The following is a 20,831-nucleotide window of genomic DNA, read 5'->3' on the forward strand; positions in this document are numbered from 1 at the left end:
TGTAAGATATCTTTTATGGCTACTTTCTCTTACAAATACTTTTTTTTTTTCATTCAAATGTCATGCTTACTAGCCAATGTCACAATGGATAAATAAGGGGTATGGAAATAATCAGATTTTATGATTTTTGAGATAATACAATGATAAAAACTTTAATTTTTAAGTACTATCTTTAACTGTACCACTGCAAGATTGCCTCTTTTAACAATTTCCCTACTCATACTACGAATGCAAACATAATTCCTTTTCTTTCTGTAGTGATATAAAACTTTATCTGCCTCCAAACTGATACCACTGTTTTTTATCAGCAATACATAACCAACGAATGGAAATGCAGTGTGACACACCCCTACAACACTCGCTGAAAGCCTGCAGGACGGATTAATCATGACTAAGATTTTAATAACCCCAGACATAAACCTGTGGCACAGACATTTTATAAAAATGTCTTTTTATTGAGAAATAAAATTCTTTCAAATGCACACTTAAAAAAAGTAAATAAACAAAGTGACAAACTAAAGGGTTTCAAGCAAGTAACGATGGCATTTGATGTCTCACACAAATGCTGGTCATTGGTTGATGGCATTAAGCAACAAAACATAGACAGCAAAACTGTGTCATGGCTCAAAATCTTCCAGAGCGTTCACGACCTCTTGATCTTCTCCTCTCGCGTTCACGACCTCCACGGCTGCGGTCACGAGAGCGTCTTTCACGAGATCTTGACCGAGAACGACGTCTAATGGAAAGACCATTTCTGTTACAACAACAAAAATGTCAACTTTAACAAAAGGCACAAGACTGGCCTTTGATGAAGAAGGTTTTCAGTACCTTTTTCTATGACGTCCATAAAGCTCTCTCCTCAGCTCTCGAGAAATGGGCTTCAAGTGCATGAAATTACAGAAACCGCCTCTAGTGCACTCCCTGTGGTGAGACGATATGGTAGTGGCGTCACAGCTTTTCTGAAGATAGTCAGTTCACTTTAAAGACTATATATATATATATATATATATATATATATATTACTATAATATAAACCATATTAACATAACCCCTCTCCCGTTTTACTTATAGACACAAACAATGTCTTGAACAGTTTCCAATCAGTCATTTCCTTAAAAAGTGACATATTATATATTTAAAATGTCATTGTTTCTCAATGAAATTACTGAATGAATGAAGTGTGAGACACTGACCCCATTTCATACTGCCTACAGCAGGCTTCTCTGAAGTCTGTAACTGGTGAGAGCTCTGCATGTATTGGTTGGCCATTAAACCAGCGATTATTCAAGTCTAATACAGCCTTCTCAGCATCCTCTTCCCTCCGAAACTGTCCAAACAATTAAACAAAGTAAACAGTAACACATTTCCAAGTATAATTCTAATGCAGGCTGTTATAGTTACATTGTTTAAAATACTGACCAACGGTTAATTTCATAAACCTGTCTCTTCAATCAAGCAAATGTCACAAAACACATTCAAATTTTACAGTACCTTCACATAAACATTTCCGACCAAATGATCACCAAGGTTATCACACACATTCATCTCCTCGACCTCTCCATACTTCTCCTCCATTTCTGTGAAGACTTCCTGTTGAAAACACAATCAATCAGCATTGCAAATTGTTGAAATAACTACTTCAAGGAACAGTGCAAAAAAATTAATAAAATTGTGGCATCATTTACTGACCCTCATGTTGTTTCAAATCTCTATGACTTTTTAAGTGAAAGCCAATGTGGTCCAATGTTGTTTGAACCCAAACATTCATCAACGTATCTTCTGTGTTCAAGAAAAGAAAGAAAAATAAGTTCATACAGGTTTAGAACAACATGTGGGTGAGTAAATGATTCCTTTTTTTTAATAATTTTTTACTCATACATTACATTTCACTCTTTCTTCCCCTCATCTTTGGGTGAACCATTGCTTTCATTTAACTACTGATTCTCATTAAGCATTACACAATGTAATATAATCACAAAATAAGCAAGGTGAGATCACTAAAGAAATGTTTTATGTGACAAATGTTTGAAAAAATGAAACGAGGAAGAGTTACTGTAAAATGTCTATGCACCATTCAGGCTTCCACAACTAGAAACCTTGGGTTGCCAGGATTTCTCTCTCACCCAACCAGCACAGCTTTTAATGGTTTCATCTATATGTAAATATTAGCTTTGTTCTTCTAGGAACATCACTTTAAGTAGATGTTAGATGTGCACATTTGAGCCATTTAGCATGGTAAAGAGTACAGAAAGACACAGAAACTCTTAACACTGAATTCTGACCCTTGGGATACCAAGTCATTTCTGAATCAGGTCCACAAAATCAAACACAACAAAACTCATCCTTGATGGGAACTAACCTCAAAAAACTCGTCATAATGTTCCTGCATTTCCACATCACTAACAGCACCTGGCAACCATTTTGAAAATATAATTAGAACACAGAAAGGTGTGTTAGAGTACAATATTTTGATTTATAGCCCCCATAGCATGCAAATAAGAAATAAAGTTTTAGATTAACTGGCCCATCATAAAACTACTGGACAGTGTCAAAACACAAACCAACAGGATATATAATATCAAATCTGAGGATCAACGGATCATGTTTAAACTGAGAATTCAGAAAGAAAATATTTCAGAATAATCTGGCAGACACACAGTAAGCCTTTGTATGGATTAGACCGTATCATAATATGGGTCAAAGACAAATCTGTTGCCCTAATAAAACAATATTACATGTCATTATAGGTCTCATTGTTATATATTACCCATAAAATTCCCTAACAAATATTTTTAGGAGTGATGCATACTTGGGGATAAAGTGTCTGCAAAACATAAATCCTGAACTAAATAGACCTTCATTATACTTATAAACATATGGCCAAGGTTCAATCACTGCAGTGTTTGTGAAAAGTTGTATTTTAAAAACTATGGGATCTAATCATTTAACATTGTTATGGATGCTCTTGATATGTGCCAGTCGTAAAGAAACGTTCAATGCCGCAGACTCCTGCAAGCGAGTGGGGGGCAACTTACAGTGTAAACCATCAGCAGACTGGGCAGAGTTTTGAGTGTTACGGTATATGTTCATGAGGACAATGGTCTGAAATACAAAATGTGCATCTTTGTAAAAGAAACTCTAAGACTGTTTAGCATCCAGGTCTACAGACCACATGAGATATCAACATTATAAATTAGGCAATCCATGAAAACAAGTGAATTGGGGAGAGTGGGGTCAGCAGGAGAGGTCAGAGATCCATCCAAGATGGCAAGAGGTCTTAGGGCTTTGATGAAGCAGAGAAGTATCTTCTGTAAATAATAATGTAAATATGTACAGCTCAGTTAACATATTCTTGAAACAAGGGGTCTAATTATGCTTATGCGGATCATTAAATATTTTAAACAGATGTTGTCATGTCCAAATCAAAAACAAGATGTCTGTTTTTGTCAAAGTACTGAGTCCTTTACTGGACGGGAATAAAGGTGTGCGTCACTGGAGTCTGCACTCATACCTTAAAAGTAAACAATAAAATTATATTTTCTAGGCACGAATCAACACAAACCCAGCACCTCTTATACCCCTTTTTCATGCAATATGGGATCTGGTCACAAAATGGCACACAAACTGAATGGGGAAGTAACAGGTTATGTGGCTGGAGATGGAAGCCAGCATTCAGCATTTATTTACTTTCTTTTGAAAGCTCTCCAATTTCCTTGTATTTCAGTAGAAGAATATATTGCAAGTAGAGCACACAAAGCCTATGCAGTTCAATGCTGAATGCTTTTCTCATTAGTAATTTTTTTATTTATTTATTGCAAGAAATTAGAAACTGCTCCTTACTGCAAGCATCAATGAAGTAGCTAGCCAAACTTGATGTTGTTCAGGAAATTTGACCTAACCACAAAATACTGTGATTTAACTGGTTCTTGGGGCCTCATTTATAAAACACAGGTAGAATCACATTTGATCCAACTCCTAATCCATAAAGAGATGAACTCATTTTAAGATGAAGTGTGAATTATAATGTGGGATGCATTAGGGAATTCAGAATGGGATTTCTTGCTCACCCCACGTGCTAGCATTATCTCAAGGAAAAGTGGGACTCACGGCGAGAAGCGTCGGCTGTCTGTGCACTGTTTTGGGGGTTACGGTAGATGTTTTGTATCAAGATGGTCTGCAAAGGGAAAAATCAAAATATATATATAAATAATTATCAATTGTCTACACAAAAGGAGATGAAAATGATGCTGAGGAAGATGTCTTTGTACATCCAAAAGACTGAAACCTGGAGGGACCACAATTCACCAAAAAAAATCCTAACTGGTAAAATGCTAACCGTTTAATTTTCTTAAGCACATCTCAGAAAGTAATGGATTATCCAACACTCATAGATCTGGGCTTGTACCATGAAGGTAGTTGAACAAACTCTGGGTTACAGAATTAGTTTTGAGTTGACAATACCAAATAATACACTCAGGCTTTGTTGGTAACATGACGCTGATCATCAACTGTCTCCGTCAACTCAGGTTTTGACCCTGAGCTCATGGAGCATGTGCACATGGAAGTGTGACATCAGTAAAAAACAGCCAATCGCATGCCTTGAAACATGCAGTTCAAGAAGAAAAGAGCTGTCCATGAGAGAATACATTGTACGGGTCAAAATTATTGATTTCTCTTTTACGCAAAAAATCATTAGGACATTAAGGACATTCATGGATCATGTTCCATGAAAATATTTTGTAAATTTCTTACTGTAAATATATCAAAACTTAATTTTTGATTAGTAATATGCATTGCTACGAACTTCATTTGGACAAGTTTAAAGGCGATTTTCTCAATATTTAGATTTTTTTGCACCCTCAGATTCCAGATTTTAAAATAGTTGTATCTCGGCCAAATATTGTCCGATCCTAACAACCATACATTATTTATTCAGCTTTCAAATGATGTATAAATCTTGATTTTAAAATTTACCCTTAAGACTGGTTTTGTGGTCCAGGGTCACAGAGATATACACACTATATTGCCAAAAGTATTGGGTCACCCCCTTCTAATAAACATGTTTGACTACTTTAGTAATTTCCATGAGTACAAATCTTAATGTTTAAGCATATAATGATATTCTAGGGAATTGTGTGCTTCTAATTTTATAGCAACAGTTTGGACGGAACCCTTTTCTATTCTAACATGACAGTGCCTCGGTGTATAAGGCACGGTTCAAAAAGACATGATTGATTCAGTCAGTGTGGAAGAACTTGACTGGTCTGCAGAAAGCCAAGTCCTGATCCCAGCTGAACACCTCTGGTGTGACTTTATATGCAGACCTTGAACCAAAAACTCATCACCAAGCACGGTGATGATTAATGTATTTAAAAATTGTATTTCCATCTCTGTTGCAACAGTTTTGGACATGTCTAAAATGACAGTACCCATTGTACAAGTCATTGGTGTTTGGTGATGAGGATCCTGTCCAAACTGTTGCTATAAAATAAGAAGCACACAATTCTGTAGAATATCATTATATGCTTAAACATTAAGATTTGTACTCATTGAAATGACTAAAGTAGTCAAACATGTTCATTAGAAGGGGGTGACCCAATACTTTTGGCAATATAGTGTGTGTGTGTATATATATATATATATATATATATATATATATATATATATATATATATATACATAGACAGACGTGTGAGGTGAGGTTACATCTAATTTATCAATTAACTCTAAAGCTTATTTATATTATATATTATTTGTATATTTATATTAATCCTTAAAAATGTGCAATGGACAAAATACATAAAATAATTACAATAATCAATCATCACAAAAAGCCAGACAATTTTGTCTTTATAAATTTGCTATGTAATGACTGTCAATCAGGAGGAAAAGAAACTGGGGTACTGACTTTATTGTGTCAGAGATGTGACATTTGTCCAGTTTTGATTTAAAGCTATTATCCAGAATATAACGAGCCCGTAGCAGGTTAGCCGTTAAACGTACTACAGTGAAGAACACTGTTAAAGGCCAAGCCACTTTTATGGTGCAAACTAAACTGAAACTGGCTTCATGGTATAGGCCCCAGATCGCAGGTGCTTTAAGACAAAATAGTCCTAAACAAAATAGTCCTACTGAAACTATGGATGAACTACAAATGACACAATGTCATGAATGTATTAAATGACTGAAAGTCAAAGTAAAATTTGTTATTTGACAAAACTTCCATTAAAGTGCAGCATTATAGAATAACACATACATGTAAAAGTGAATATGCAAATACTTTTAGTTTTAATGTAAAAAAAATGTGTGGCAAAATATGACAATACGAGCAACTGTCAATTCAATTACATATTCAAATGTAAATGTAAGATATACAGGTCTTACATTTACATTTGATAAGCATATTGTGCATAAATTAGCATATTGTGATAAAGTTCATTATTTTCTGTAATGTACTGATAAACATTAGACTTTCATATATTTTAGATTCATTACAACACAACTGAAGTAGTTCAAGCCTTTTATTGTTTTAATATTGATGATTTTGGCATACAGCTCATGAAAACCCAAAATTCCTATCTCAAAAAATTAATCATCTGAATCAACTAATTAACTCTAAACACCTGCAAAAGATTCCTGAGGCTTTTAAAAACTCCCAGCCTGGTTCATTACTCAAAACCGCAATCATGGGTAAGACTGCCGACCTGACTGCTGTCCAGAAGGCCATCATTGACACCCTCAAGCAAGAGGGTAAGACACAGAAAGAAATTTCTGAACGAATAGGCTGTTCCCAGAGTGCTGTATCAAGGCACCTCAGTGGGAAGTCTGTGGGAAGGAAAAAGTGTGGCAGAAAACGCAGCACAACGAGAAGAGGTGACCGGACCCTGAGGAAGATTGTGGAGAAGGACCGATTCCAGACCTTGGGGGACCTGCGGAAGCAGTGGACTGAGTCTGGAGTAGAAACATCCAGAGCCACCGTGTACAGGCGTGTGCAGGAAATGGGCTACAGGTGCCGCATTCCCCAGGTCAAGCCACTTTTGAACCAGAAACAGCGGCAGAAGCGCCTGACCTGGGCTACAGAGAAGCAGCACTGGACTGTTGCTCAGTGGTCCAAGTACTTTTTTTGGATGAAAGCTAATTTTGCATGTTATTCGGAAATCAAGGTGCCAGAGTCTGGAGGAAGACTGGGGAGAGGGAAATGCCAAAATGCCTGAAGTCCAGTGTCAAGTACCCACAGTCAGTGATGCTGGTGTTGGTCCACTGTGTTTTATCAACGGCAGGGTCAATGCAGCTAGCTATCAGGAGATTTTGGAGCACTTCATGCTTCCATCTGCTGAAAAGTTTTATGGAGATGAAGATTTCATTTTTCAGCACGACCTGGCACCTGCTCACAGTGCCAAAACCACTGGTAAATGGTTTACTGACCATGGTATTACTGTGCTCAATTGGCCTGCCAACTCTCCTGACCTGAAGCCCATAGAGAATCTGTGGGATATTGTGAAGAGAAAGATGAGAGACGCAAGACCCAACACTCTGGATGAGCTTAAGGCCGCTATCGAAGCACCCTGGGCCTCCATAACACCTCAGCAGTGCCACAGGCTGATTGCCTCCATGCCACGCCGCATTGAAGCAGTCATTTCTGCAAAAGGATTCCCGACCAAGTATTGAGTGCATAACTGAACATAATTATTTGAAGGTTGACTTTTTTTTTTTTTTTTTTGTATTAAAAACACTTTTCTTTTATTGGTCGGATGAAATATGCTAATTCTTTGAGATAGGAATTTTGGGTTTTCATGAGCTGTATGCCAAAATCATCAATATTAAAACAATAAAAGGCTTGAACTACTTCAGTTGTGTTGTAATGAATCTAAAATATATGAAAGTCTAATGTTTATCAGTACATTACAGAAAATAATGAACTTTATCACAATATGCTAATTTGTTTAAAAGGACCTGTATATCCAATTATATACTTCTTTCACACTAAAAATTCTACATAGCAATCATATGATGTCGGTTTCACTTTAAACATAAAATAAACCAATTTTATTGAGGTGGAAATGAAAACACACTGCTGTAAAGTTTGAGATGTAAACATACCTGACTGAAAGTTGGTTTATTGTGCAATCTACAACACCGATCTCCATGACGACAAGCTCCAATTTTGAAATAAAAGGAGCAGTTGACCCTAGAAATAACAAACAGGACGCAGACTGACATGAAAACTATTGACATGAATGTGACAAGATCATACAAAGTGTCCATTCTAACTTTCTAAACGGACAAAGCCACAATATTTTAATCACAACTACTGAAAAACTAGAGAAATCAACACTTCTTTTTAATTCATGTTGTCAGTACATTAGATATATTTAAAATGTTTTATAAAATTGTTAGCTGTGTCTGCACTGCTGTAACCTGCAGCAGGAGCAATGCGGAAGCATCACATCTCACACAAAAACATTGTTTTGCGTTCGGGTGTGAAGTTCAGCAGACACCGTAATTTGTTAGCCTACAAATCAGTTAATATTGTACCGTTCAAGCTAAATATTTTAATATAGCTTACTTGTCTTTTTCTGTACCAAAAATGGACGCAAGATACTCCGCCATCTTGAACGGTACAACTCGATCTACGTCATCACGAGCGCGAGATTAGATGTTACCAAAGCCACCGCTTTACACGCGGAGACTTCAATCTTGCTCAACAATGCTTAACACGGATGAGATCCTAACAGGAGACTAGTGATAGACTAGTCATTCACGGCGTTATCTGGCAAAGATTTTTATTGAACAATAAATGCATGAACAACATAACCATCTAAAAACAGTGGTTAACAAAAACTAAAATAAATAAATACACCGTCTATGCGGAATAAACAAAATTTCACAAAGACACAATCTGAATAGTGTTCTGTTCAGAGCCATTAAATGATTGGTTTACAAGGAGCACGTGGTCGAGTCATTGAACGACAGACTGCCATCTCCTCCTTAAAACAGCTCTGATTCTACTGACTCTCATGGCAGAGGAAGGCATGAGTGGTGAGAAGTGCAACTAAACAATGCTAGTTTAAGTTTAATGTCTTATACGTTTAATGATCGGAGTCTTGGTAGTACGCTTGTGTTGATTAAAGAGCACTCACGAAGCTAGATAACTTCGTTTACCTGTATTATGGCAAATTTATTCGCCTCCATTGTCCACTGCAATATATACATAATGTTTACTGGTGACTGAAATAAAGATATTACCTTTCTTTCTAACAGGTACAGAAATAGATTCCAATAACTAGTCGCCTCTTTATAATGGTAAGTCTTACACTAATGTGTTATTGATTGATGATTGATCAATATTATACAGCCAACGAAGGCTACATGACTGATTATATGCAGACTCAGAAAGAGCTTTATTGCCAAGTGTTTTCACACACACAAGGAATTTGTCTTGGTGTTAGGAGCTTCCTGTACAGAAAGTGCAAACATACATAAAGTTAAGGTAACAAAACACAATATTAAAGAGAATATACAATGAATTATAAATAACAGTTGTAATAAAAATATACAGAAAAAGGAAAAATGTCCAGACAAAATTGTGAATGTTCTAAGTACAAATAAATAAATAGAAGGTTTGTTGAGTTGTATACAGATGTCCAGTACTGAGGTGTGTTATGTGTTGTTCAGGTGGGATATGGCCAGGGGGGTAAAACTTCTTGTGTCTGGCTGTTTTGGTGCACAGTGCTCTGTAGCGTCGGCCAGAGGGCAACTCCGTTGTGAACCAGAGTGATCATTTTAAGAACTTTTTACTGATTAGTCAACATCAAAAGCGTTTGTTGTGTTCCAGGCCAGTCAGGGTGATGGAGAGGTGTGGTACGCCCATCCGGTTTACGACCGATACTGGCAGCACTACCAGCAGGCCATGAACTGGCACCAGAGGCATAAGAGGGCATACAGAAAAGCTTTGGAGGTTGGCTTCTTCCAGGCACTGTATTCCATGTACCCCTCTGCCAGCCAGCGATACTCAGATTGGCATGCAGACGAGAGCTGGAGGAATGCTCGCAGAGACAGAATGACAGGTAGACAAGAAGAAGTGGAGAATGAGGCCACTGATTCAGACAGTGAGATGGAGGAGGAGAGTTCGGATGAGAGCCAGATCGAGTGTGACGTCAGTAACATGGACATCTCAGAAGAGCTGCGACAATACTTTGCCCAGACAGAGCAGCACAGGCAGGAACTCAGTAAGTGTTTAACAACATGTGGAAATTTTTCTTAAAACTGACCTTTCAGCTGCAAGAACTTCATTCCATATTAGGACCACCATATAGTTTGTATTATTGTTGTTATTATTATAGAGATACTTTTATTTTTTCTGTTGCCGAAACAATTTTTGGACTAACTTTTTTTTTTTTTTTTTTTTTTTTAAATTCTGGAACATAGTGATTGTATGGGTCCTCTCTTCTGAGCTACTTATTATCATTATCATCATCATCATCATCAATAATAATCATTCAAAAATGTTTATATGTCGCCTTTCAGGACCTCATGGTCCTTTTATAAAGGATAAGGGAAACAACAAATGAATAGGAGTCTAAACGCAGGACAGCAGAAAAAACATACATAATCCAATCAAAGTAAACAAACAAAAAATAGATGTTACACAATAGAAAACCTAAAACAAAAACTGATATGAAGTGAGAACCAGCAACCAGAAATATCAGGAAAAATGTATACTGATGGCATAGACAACCCAAAATCTTCTCTTCCCCAATTGGATTTGCTTAGATGATTCTTTTCCTGTGGGGAAATGTTGGATGAGAGCTTGAAAGGAGCAGTGGTGCTGTGCCAAACTCATTATCCCAGAATGTCCCCACTGCAGTCATTCAGTCTCTTCACACTGGCCATCTGTTTTACAGACTAAGCCTGCTTAAAGGAGAGGTGCACTCTAATAATTCACTGCAATCATTTTGGGATCATTCATTCATTGTTGAATACTGACCTGATAGTATGAGATCTCATTTTTAAAGTACTGGCTTGGTTGACAGCAGTGTAGAACAGTGATTCTCAACTGGTACAGGAATATTTTCTGATATGATCACTGATGGCAAGGACAAGGCTATCTTAATAAAAAATTAAGCATGTAGAACAGGGGATCTCAACTCTGGCCTTCAAGATCCACTTTCCTGCAGAGTTCAGCTCTAAACGTAATTAAAAACACCTGATTAATGAATCAAATAATGCTTATTTGTGCATAATGTAAACCATTGGGAGACAGTTGTCATTACCTGTACTACATTAATAGATAGACAGTTAATATAAAGATTTTTTTAATATAAAGTAGTATTCAAATTATAATTTGACCATGGGGTGGAAAGATTTATGATGGTTCCATGTTCACTCACCATTTTCAGTTTTATATCTTTTACAGAAAAATTTGGTTTTACCAATGTTAACAGAAACTTCAGTCTATAGAGCAGAGTTTGGCTCCTACCTCAATAAAAATCACCTACCAGTAACTTTCTAGTTATCCTGAAGACCTTGATTAGCTTGTTCACGTGTGTTTGATCAGGGTTGGAGCTAAACTCTGTAGGAAAGCCAGAGGTGAGAACCCTGCTATGGAGACTGAAGATTCTGTAAACACTAGTAAAACCAATTTGGATCTCGAGGGCTAGAGTTGACAGCCCCTGCTCTAGAGCACATTTAAAAGTATATATAAATGTATAAACATTTAGCAAAGATCCATGTTTAGGGTCACTTTCTAATGGAAGAGTTTTAATCTCAGTTCTAAATTTTCTTTAGGTTGTACTTAAGTATAGTTCACATGCAACATTTCAGGTTTGAGACTTCTTTTAATTATTTTTTTCAGTGGTGAGGAAGTGCATGTTAAATTTATGATGATATAAACATAATAGCTTATGCTTGTCAAACACTGGTTATGAAGCAGGGGGCTGGGGACCACTAGGAGCCTTGGCAAACTTTAAATGGGGACCTGTTAAGACTTAAAATTATTTATTACATAGAGGTAACTTATGAATGCAGACGAGCTGGAGGAACTGTAACAGAGACAGAACAACAGGTAGAGAAGAAAGGGAGAAAGAGGCCGATTGAATGAATGAATGAATGGTCAAGCAACCAACTTTAACATTTTTGGACCAAGTGAGATGATTGATTCCAGACTGATTCCAACATGTGTGACATGGCCTCAATCTGGAAAATAATAAACAAAAGGTAGAAAATAAACATACAAACTAAACTACATTAAATAAAATTTTGCTTGTAAGCATAGTTTGTGCCAGCAGCAATTATTGGCACAAAAACATTAATATTTAGAAACCAAAATTGTTTACGGTAGTGTTTAGACTTGTTTGGTTGTACTTGATGTCCTATATAAAATCTTTAAAGCAAATGAGTTAAATGACTTTTACCTCAAGTTTGATGCACAGGAGTGTTCACTGGAATGTAGAGAAGCTTTGGAGTCATTAATAATAGAGGACACATCTGATATGGTTATTGTACAGAAAGTTTGTTTAATCTTCAGTAGACTGTGTACCAATAAGTCCACAGGTCCTGATGGTATCTCTGCTTTATTGTTAAAATCTTGTGCAGAGGAACTTGCTGTGGCATGGATTCCTATATTTCAGCAATCTGTGGACTCTCATATTATACCTGATCTCTGGAAAAAAATCAATAATTGTTCCATTACCAAAGAAAACAGGTTCGAATCCTGTGCAATGAAAAGTTTTGAGAAATATATGGTGTCTGTTTTAAAAACAGAAGTTAACCATATTCTTGACCAATTACAATTTGCATATAGGCAGGGCCATAGTACAGAAGATTCTGTTAATACTGTAGCTTATTTTATTACTAAACATCTGGAAAATTTAAAAAATTACGCACAGCTGTTATTTGTTGATTTTACTTCTGCTTTTAATACCGTTAAGCCTCACCTTTTAATTCAGAAATTGAAGACATTGAATGTGAATCCATTTTTAATACGGTACTATTTAGAATTTTTGACTAATCGGACACAGCAGGTTAGAGTTAATAATACTTTATCAGAGTTGAAAGGTATTAGCACAGGTGTTCCACAGGGATGTGTTATTTCTCCTATCTTTTTTTACATTGTATACCAACGAGTGTTTAAGTTGTGATTCTACTAACTTTATAGTGAAATTCTCAGATGACGCAGCGATACTTAGTCTTCTGTATGAGAATACTGATTTGTCAGTTTATTTCTCAGAGGTATCAAGGTTTGTAGAGTGGTGTGATTTAAACAATCTTATTTTAAACACAAAAAAAGACAGAGATGATCTTTTACCCAAGTTCAATAGGTGATCACACACCAGTGTTTATACATGAAACATCAATTAAGCAAATATGTTCCTAGCAAGTATGTTCCTTGGTATCCATATGGATGATAAACTCAGCTGGGGAATTCATGTGGATGCAATTTGTTCTCGTGTGCAGCAAAGATTGTATTTTCTGTGTAGATTTAGGATTTTTGGAGTGGAGCAGAAAATCATGTATTTATTCTATCAGGCAATTATAGAGAGTATAATTAGATATGGCATTACCGTATGGTTTGGTAACCTCACAATTCATGTAAAGTCTAAGCTTGAACACCTGTTAAAAATAGCAATGAAGACATCAGGAGAAAGGAGTATTTGTCCCTTGAGTCACTGTATGAACAGTCGGTCCTTAGGGAAGCACAAAAAATTTTAGCTAACCCATTGCATGTACTGCATACAGAGTATGAATTGTTGCCTTCTGGAAAACGGTATAGATTTCCAATGTGTAGGTATAATCGTTTTTAAAAGTCTTTTATACCCATGTCAGTTAAATAATGAATGGTTGTCTTTTTTCAGGGTTAGTATTGGAATTGTGTATATTGTTTGTTATGGATCCAATTGTCATGTCAATGTATTGAGTCCAACACAAATTTCCCCTTTGGGGACAAATAAGTGTATTTCATTTCATATAAATTCTATGTTCTTAAGAGAAAACTGTGGTCTTCCACTAGTATAGAAGACATGAAAAATGTGTAATGTATTATTTGACCTATGCATATTTGAGTTACAATGTATTGCTTGAGTTGTCATGGTTAACTAATGTAAGGAAAATGTAATGTTTTTCTCATTAAGGTGCTCGAAAACCGAAATACTAATCTTGATCTTGTTTTTATCTCAAAAATGATTACTTAAAAAGGCATTTATTTTGATCCTAAAGCCTTAAGTGATGTTTCTAGTCGTGACATTACTCATTTCTCTGCTATGTAGAGAAACAACAGCAGATGGAGGCAGAGCAGCAGGACTCGTATGTTCTAGCTGACCAAGACTTGCACAGAGTTTCCTGGCGCAGCAGCCTGCCTCCTTCAGAGCGTCCGGGAGAAAGGAGGACTGCAGAGATGAAGAAGCTGTATGGTAAAGATGCAGCAAAGATTCAGGGGATGGAAGCAGCCATGCAGCTCAGCTTTGACCGCAACTGTGACAAAAAACAGCCCAAGTACTGGCCTGTTATACCACTGAACCTGTAGGATGATCAGACCCCATTATTAGTATGCCAGGCACAACGGTGCTGACAGTACTGAAGTGATGCATCAAATCAGCATCTGTTAGGACCATTCGCATATATAGAACAAACACTTGTTTGGTCCTTATAGACAGATAAAGCATTTAGAGAGTACTTTTAATAAATGTTCTGTTCCGTATGATCAGTAAAAACTTCTGCAACTCCCAACTTACACTCATTTTCTTTTGCGATTATCTGATACCTGTATGTAGTGGCATCCACACTGTTCTATCTTTTTAAAGTTCCTCATATCATGTAAATTATGGAAGCGCTGCTTCGATTTCAGTGTCGTTCTTTTCATGTAGTCATTTCTCCCTAACTAGGTCATTGCCTCCCCCACAGTCTTTGGTTAATGTGTTTTGTCTGTCTCTTCTTTTTGCATCTCACATGAGACTGTGTTTGCCGGCTTATTCTCTGGTGCAGTTTTTACATTAAAATTTCTCCTTTTTTAATGCAAAGTCGTCATTGTTTAATTAATGTGGTTTGATTGATTAATAAATGTATTGCATTGAAATGTGTGTGGGTGTGGCAGTTGGTATGATGCTTTTAGTGCTTTGTTTTAGAGATGATAATCTTATCTGATCAACGTTTTTCAATGAGAAAAAATAGATCTTTGCCTATATATATTCTTGTTTTTAACATCCATCTCTGAAGATTGAAAGATCACGGTTTTACTGGTGTGTTCTGTGACCGTTTGTGGGGCAGTTTTATCGTACTGGGGCAGGTTGCATAAACTGTTTAGACTAGTCTTAAGTCAGTCATCTATTTTTTTTCTTCAAGGCTGGTCATAACATTTTTAATTCAGTTATGAAAAGGTAGACCGGTCATATTTGTATTGGAAAGTAAGACTAATTACCCCTTGGCAACTGGTGGTTGGTCAAACTAGTTCTTAAGACACAGTCTTAACATGGTGGCTAAGTTTATGCAAGTAACTGGCCCCTGGTTACATTTTGTATAGTATTTTCTTTACTTCAAACACTCTGAAAAGGGTAATATTGTATGTATTTGAGGTCTGATGTGGGAACGGTGATGAGAGAGAGGGCAGACATTTTAGGTCAGCATTGCCGTCTAATGAGCCAATATTGTCTTAAATAGCTTGCATTGCACTCATCTTTTTAACATGGGATTTTAGCCAAATATATTCAATCTTGTTTTTTGTAAAATGTTGCAACAAGATGTTAATGTTTTTTTGCTATTGTTTTTTTTTTTTGTGAAAAATTACAATTTTGGACAAATAAGGCAATAAAATATATTTAAAACAATACCTTATAGTAACTACAAATGAGCATGTAGCAAATATCTTTAAAAGAAAATCAGTTTAAGAATTTTTTTTTTTTTTTTTTTTACAAACTCACTTCACGAGATTAATTGATGGACTGGAGTCATGTGGATTATTGTGATGTTGTTTTCATCTGTTTGGGCACCTAATCACTGCAGAGGATACGTTGGTGAGCAAGTGATGTAATACTAAATTTCTCCAAATCTGTTCCCATGAAGAAACAAACTCCGTTATATCTTGGATGGCCTGTGGTTGTGTACATTTTTGGCAAAATTAATTTTTTGGGTGAACTATTCCTTGATTTAAAATGCACAGAGGTTGAGCTGGTTTTGTCAAGGTGAACTTTCATTAAATGTACTTTATGTAATGCTAATCATTAGTCAAGAACTATGGTGCAATCTATCACTTAGAAACTGTTTCTTATTGTCTTTTTCTTAAATAGCAAATGGCAAACTGTGACACTTCAGAAAAGCCATTAAAATATGAGACCCCCAAATGTAGAGTTGCAACATTGTCGACGTTTTCTCCAAAGGCATCAGGATCTGAAAAATTTGGAGCTTCTCTGTTTGCCCACTTAGTGAGGCCATGCTGGAATAATGCCAAATGGCCAAAACTGAATAGAGTTCCCTGCCTGCCTTCTGGTTGCCATGGTGCTTTTCTCTGAGCATCCGCAATTTATATTCAGCTGTACTCTCTGGGCTCTCCACAAGTTCAGTATCAAAGTTTACATGAAATACAAAAAAATTGTGTCGTTTTGGTGTGTAACCTATGTAATGTTCATTTTCTTTTGTAACGAATAAACAGAACACAACATTTTCCATTACCATGAGCGAGTATGACACTGGTTTATCGCTTAGGCTATATGTTTCTAATGACTACTTGGTACTATACAAGCTCCGCTCTCTGCCGTCATTGCGCTTATTGAGGAAAGAGTGGCCCCGCCTGGGGACCCCAAACTGTGACGTCACCGCAGCGATGGTCCCGAGCTGGAGCGAAACTCTTTCCACTCCAAACACCCGCCGAACTTTCACAAACGCCCCCCGAACACTGAGAACGCAACATGGGTGAGTGCATGCTGGTCAGTGCATCCTCTATGGCGTGTTTGCTTCATGGTTTCTTTAATAAGAGTTTACTCTAGTATAACGTTTCTTTCTCTTCTTTTCGTTTTGAGACGCGTTTTAGTTTGTAGCTGCAACCAATGCGTTGTCGTCATACTCTAGCTGCGAATAATTTGTAACATTTGATAGCTTTAAAATGCAGTTTGTTTTGTTGTTGCGTGCAACTGTTTCAAAAATGACTTTTTTCTTTATTTGTTGAGCGCGTATTTAAAGTGTTTAAAACGCCAATTTTGCAGACTTCTTAAAAACGGTCTTACATTAAATGGCAACCGATATTTGTTAGCTCATTGTATAGGCTATTAGGTGTATAGATTTACAGTTTAGTTTGGTGCTAGTAGGCTATCAAGTTGTATATTTCTCCATAATATTTTCTCCACGTTTTATATTTCTCCTGAGTTTTGTTTTAGTTGAGATAGGCAGTAATATATAGACAAAGAGAAATCAGTAGAAAAACAATGTTTATCTCATTTTAGTCTTTTCAAATTCTGCTTTGTGTATTTTTGCATGCATCAGTCAGTTGGAGTGCTATTAATGAGCTTTGCTATGATCTGTGGGCTTGTTTATCCTGTACTTATCCAGCATGCAAAATAGAGCTAATTCATGGGAAAGAATTCGTTCTTTCATTTCTCCCAGCTGTGTCCTTGGAATGGTTAGTTATAAAGCACATTCTTTGCCAGCTGTCTGCATCTACCAAGACTGCCGCTTAAGTGGCACATCTCTGCTCTGTGAATTCCCCTCAAGAGAGTGATGTTAGTTTTGTATTCCTTGATGGAAGAATGTCATCCTTTAGAGGACCAGGACTAAAGAAAGTGCTTATTGTACGAGTCAGAGCCCAAAGTGACTCCCATTCTCAATTTCTCTCTCTCTCTCTCTCTTTTGTCCTAGTCAGCAAAAAAACTATGGAAGCTTGCCTCTAACATCTACTGTAGATGTTAATAGACATTATATATTAAGTGACACTTGACAATGATAGGATAATAGAGGCATGTTGCATTTAAATAAGTGGCTTTAATAAATATGCTGCTTTCCCAGGGAAGACAGATTGTTTTATGATTGAAGATCATTGAACGTTCATGCCACTGAACTTCAGTCAGGAGATTTGCTAGCAGAATTGCACTGCCATGGAATGGCAGCCCATGTCTCATAGAATCTGCTCATAGAATACATGCAGATTTATTCTCAAGGCCCTTGTGGGCCAGTTTTTTTAATGTATATGTTGACCAAACTGGATTATAGCTTGGGATTCTCTTTAAAATTTAATTTAGATTTAACTGTTTACTACCTGAATTCCAGAAATGTTGGGACATTTTTTTAATTTGAATAAAATGAAAACTAGACATCTGGGCATTGAGGTTATGAGTTTCTGGAGTTTTGATGTTGGAATTTGGTCCCATTCTTGCCTGATTTAGGTTTCCAGCTGCTGAAGAGTTTTTGGTTGTCTTTGACGTATTTGTCGTATAAAAGATGCACCGAATGTTCTCTATTGGTGAAAGATCTGGACTGCAGGCAGGTCAATTCGGCACCCTCACTCTTCTACTATGAAGCCATGCTGTTGTAATAGCTGCAGTATGTGGTTTTGCATTGTCCTGCTGAAAAACACAAGGCCTTCTCTGAAATAGACGTCGTCTGGAGGGGAGCATATGTTGCTCTAAAACCTTTATATACCTTTCAGTATTCATAGCGCCTTCCAAAACATGCAAGCTTCCCATACCGTATGCACTTATGCACCTCCATACCATCAGAGATGCTGGCTTCTGAACTGAACGCTGATAACACACTGGAAGGTCTCCCTCCTCTATATAATAATAGTGCAGTAAACAGTAAAACTGCTTGCACTACAAACCACTGTGTTCATAATTAAGATAATACATTATAATAATAGGGTAAGACTCACCAATTTGCAATATTAAGCAGCAAAACGAGCGGTTTTGTACAGCTAAAAATAGCTGGAAGCGAATGACACTGGAAAACAGACACATTAAATTTGCAAATGGCCGCGCCTGCTCTAATGGGAAAAACTGAAAAAATAAGGTGGATTGTGAATAAAATATTGGCTCATGCGATTGGAAAGTCTTTTAGTTTTCATTTTATTCAAATTTAAAAAACGTCCCAACATTTTCAGAATTCGGGTTGTATATGGCATTGTTAGTGTTCGCTTAAACAAGGTTTCCTCTAAGTCAGTTTGTTTTCATAGCAAGTTTAAACCTTTTCTTCAGAAAGCCACTTCATTCTGACACTGAAAGAGTCTGTGATTGGTCAATAATGCACAATGATTTTTCTGTGCTTTTATATCATAATTCTAGGTTCATATACAAAACCAAATATGCTTTTTAAAGTCTAGAATGAATACTTTAACTCTCTTCTGTTTTTCCATCACATTCTTGCTCTTCCTACCAAAACGTGAATGGTTTAAATTAAGTGAGGAATTTCTTTGTGCTTTTAGGCTGCAATAAATGGAAGAAACAAATAAACAACCTCTCTTGTACTATATACAGCTGTCCAAAGTTTTAGTCTGTAAACAACATCATACTTGTTATTATTCAGACTATTATTCACACCAAGGAAGATAACTACAATTGTAACCTGAAAGTTTGAATAATCATTCTAATATGAGAATAGGGATGTCCACACCACAGCGATAACATTAACCGCATAGAGGACCGATACTGTTGGAATCACTTTCAGAACAGATATTTCCAGCTGATGAACGATATAAACATTGACAGAGCTTTAAAGAGCTCAAGCATTTTAAATAGCATACGACAAAAATGCAGCACAAACTGAACATTATCATCTGCTTGTGTGAATGCCAATATAGTCGTCCTTGGTGAACAAGCCTTTACATTGAGAATTGCTTAGCTTCAAAGAGCATTTGCACTTGTACCAAGTGTAGTCAGTGAGAGTAATATCACTTTTCATTTAGCTACTTTGCAGCATTCGTTTCCAAGCAACAGCATCCCTCTGTACATAATCCTACTTGCATAATTCCACCTCAGACCTCACAACCTGTGCTATGCCATCACGGCTCATGGCTGCATTCTGTATGAATGAAATTTTGTTTATCCAGTCTGAAACACCTCTGTGTCCATTATGCAAAGCATTACTTCTGCCATAACTACAGATCTGTGCCTTCGAGCCATGCCAAAGTCGCATTTTGTGCAGCATAATAGAAAAGGTCACTGTAGTGTAGATAACACCACAGTCTCCAATTAAAAACTTCATTTTAAACAGAAATTCAAATCACTTATCTAATGACATTTTGAGTTATCAAGGGGAAATAGTGATGCCCTTTTTCACTAATCTGAGAATTTTGTCAGGTCTAATCTTTATCCGGTAGATTCAGGTAGTTTAAAGTGACACAAAAATGAACTCTTGGGGACTGATGTATAATAAAGGTATTGAAACATGCTCAGTGGAATAAAAAGTAAACTTGCCATTAAAATGTGCACCCCGGATCATGCATACTTATGCTTAAACTTTTCATTGAATATATTATGCTTATAATAAAAATACCAACTTCATGTATTGAAACATTCAAATCAAAATATACATTTTTTTACTGAATTTAAAAGACATTAAAAAAATACAGGCAATCATCATCCAGTCATTGTACCACACTAATTTAAATCACTATAAGGACTGGCATCAAGATAAAATAATTCTGCCTGAAATCAGAGACAGTATAATTATAATAATTATAATATTTTCATTAATACCTTTCGAGAAATGTTAACTCTCGCTTAGAAGAAAACCGACCAACATTTTGATATTTAAATAGAACAATACAAACCCATATTTAAATCTCTTAACTGCCTGTGTCCGAATATATGTGCATTGCAATATGTGCTAGACCACCACATCTAATCTTAATCACTCAT

General features: G+C 36.5%; 3 protein-coding genes across 6 annotated transcripts in view; 2 read left to right on the plus strand and 1 right to left on the minus strand.

Moving 5' to 3' along the window:
* Positions 1 to 419: 419 nt before the first annotated feature.
* Positions 420 to 8,648, minus strand: LOC306872851 (splicing factor U2AF 35 kDa subunit-like). 4 transcript variants are annotated; one of them, XM_079421726.1, is made up of 9 exons: positions 8,567 to 8,648; positions 8,101 to 8,188; positions 4,108 to 4,174; positions 3,036 to 3,102; positions 2,360 to 2,409; positions 1,492 to 1,590; positions 1,194 to 1,327; positions 829 to 921; positions 420 to 754 (listed from the first exon to the last, which is right to left on the minus strand). In XM_079421726.1, exons 4-9 carry the CDS (start codon positions 3,088 to 3,090, stop codon positions 625 to 627), a joined length of 561 nt encoding a protein of 186 aa, XP_079277852.1. In that variant the 5' UTR covers positions 3,091 to 3,102; positions 4,108 to 4,174; positions 8,101 to 8,188; positions 8,567 to 8,648; the 3' UTR covers positions 420 to 624. The 4 variants fall into 4 exon arrangements, with proteins under 4 accessions (XP_079277852.1, XP_079277853.1, XP_079277851.1 ...); XM_079421727.1 differs by having other exon boundaries at positions 420 to 736; positions 8,567 to 8,640; XM_079421725.1 differs by having other exon boundaries at positions 420 to 736; positions 4,068 to 4,174; positions 8,567 to 8,627.
* Positions 8,649 to 9,001: 353 nt separating this feature from the next.
* LOC306872849 (gem-associated protein 8-like) lies at positions 9,002 to 16,657 on the plus strand. Its single transcript, XM_079421723.1, has 4 exons — positions 9,002 to 9,039; positions 9,262 to 9,303; positions 9,836 to 10,229; positions 14,265 to 16,657. The coding sequence occupies exons 2-4, from the start codon at positions 9,301 to 9,303 to the stop codon at positions 14,519 to 14,521; spliced, it is 654 nt and encodes a 217-aa protein (XP_079277849.1). The 5' UTR covers positions 9,002 to 9,039; positions 9,262 to 9,300; the 3' UTR covers positions 14,522 to 16,657.
* Positions 16,658 to 16,796: 139 nt separating this feature from the next.
* Positions 16,797 to 20,831, plus strand: part of LOC306872844 (neuronal membrane glycoprotein M6-b-like) — a 49,279-nt gene continuing 45,244 nt past the window's right edge. The window contains exon 1 of the mRNA XM_079421718.1: positions 16,797 to 16,899. Within this exon, the coding sequence (XP_079277844.1) occupies positions 16,896 to 16,899 (4 nt within the window). The 5' untranslated portion in view covers positions 16,797 to 16,895. The remainder of the gene's footprint in view (positions 16,900 to 20,831) is intronic.

This window comes from Barbus barbus (assembly GCF_936440315.1).
Source record: "Barbus barbus genome assembly, chromosome: 7".
In the NCBI taxonomy this organism is placed as follows: domain Eukaryota; kingdom Metazoa; phylum Chordata; class Actinopteri; order Cypriniformes; family Cyprinidae; genus Barbus; species Barbus barbus.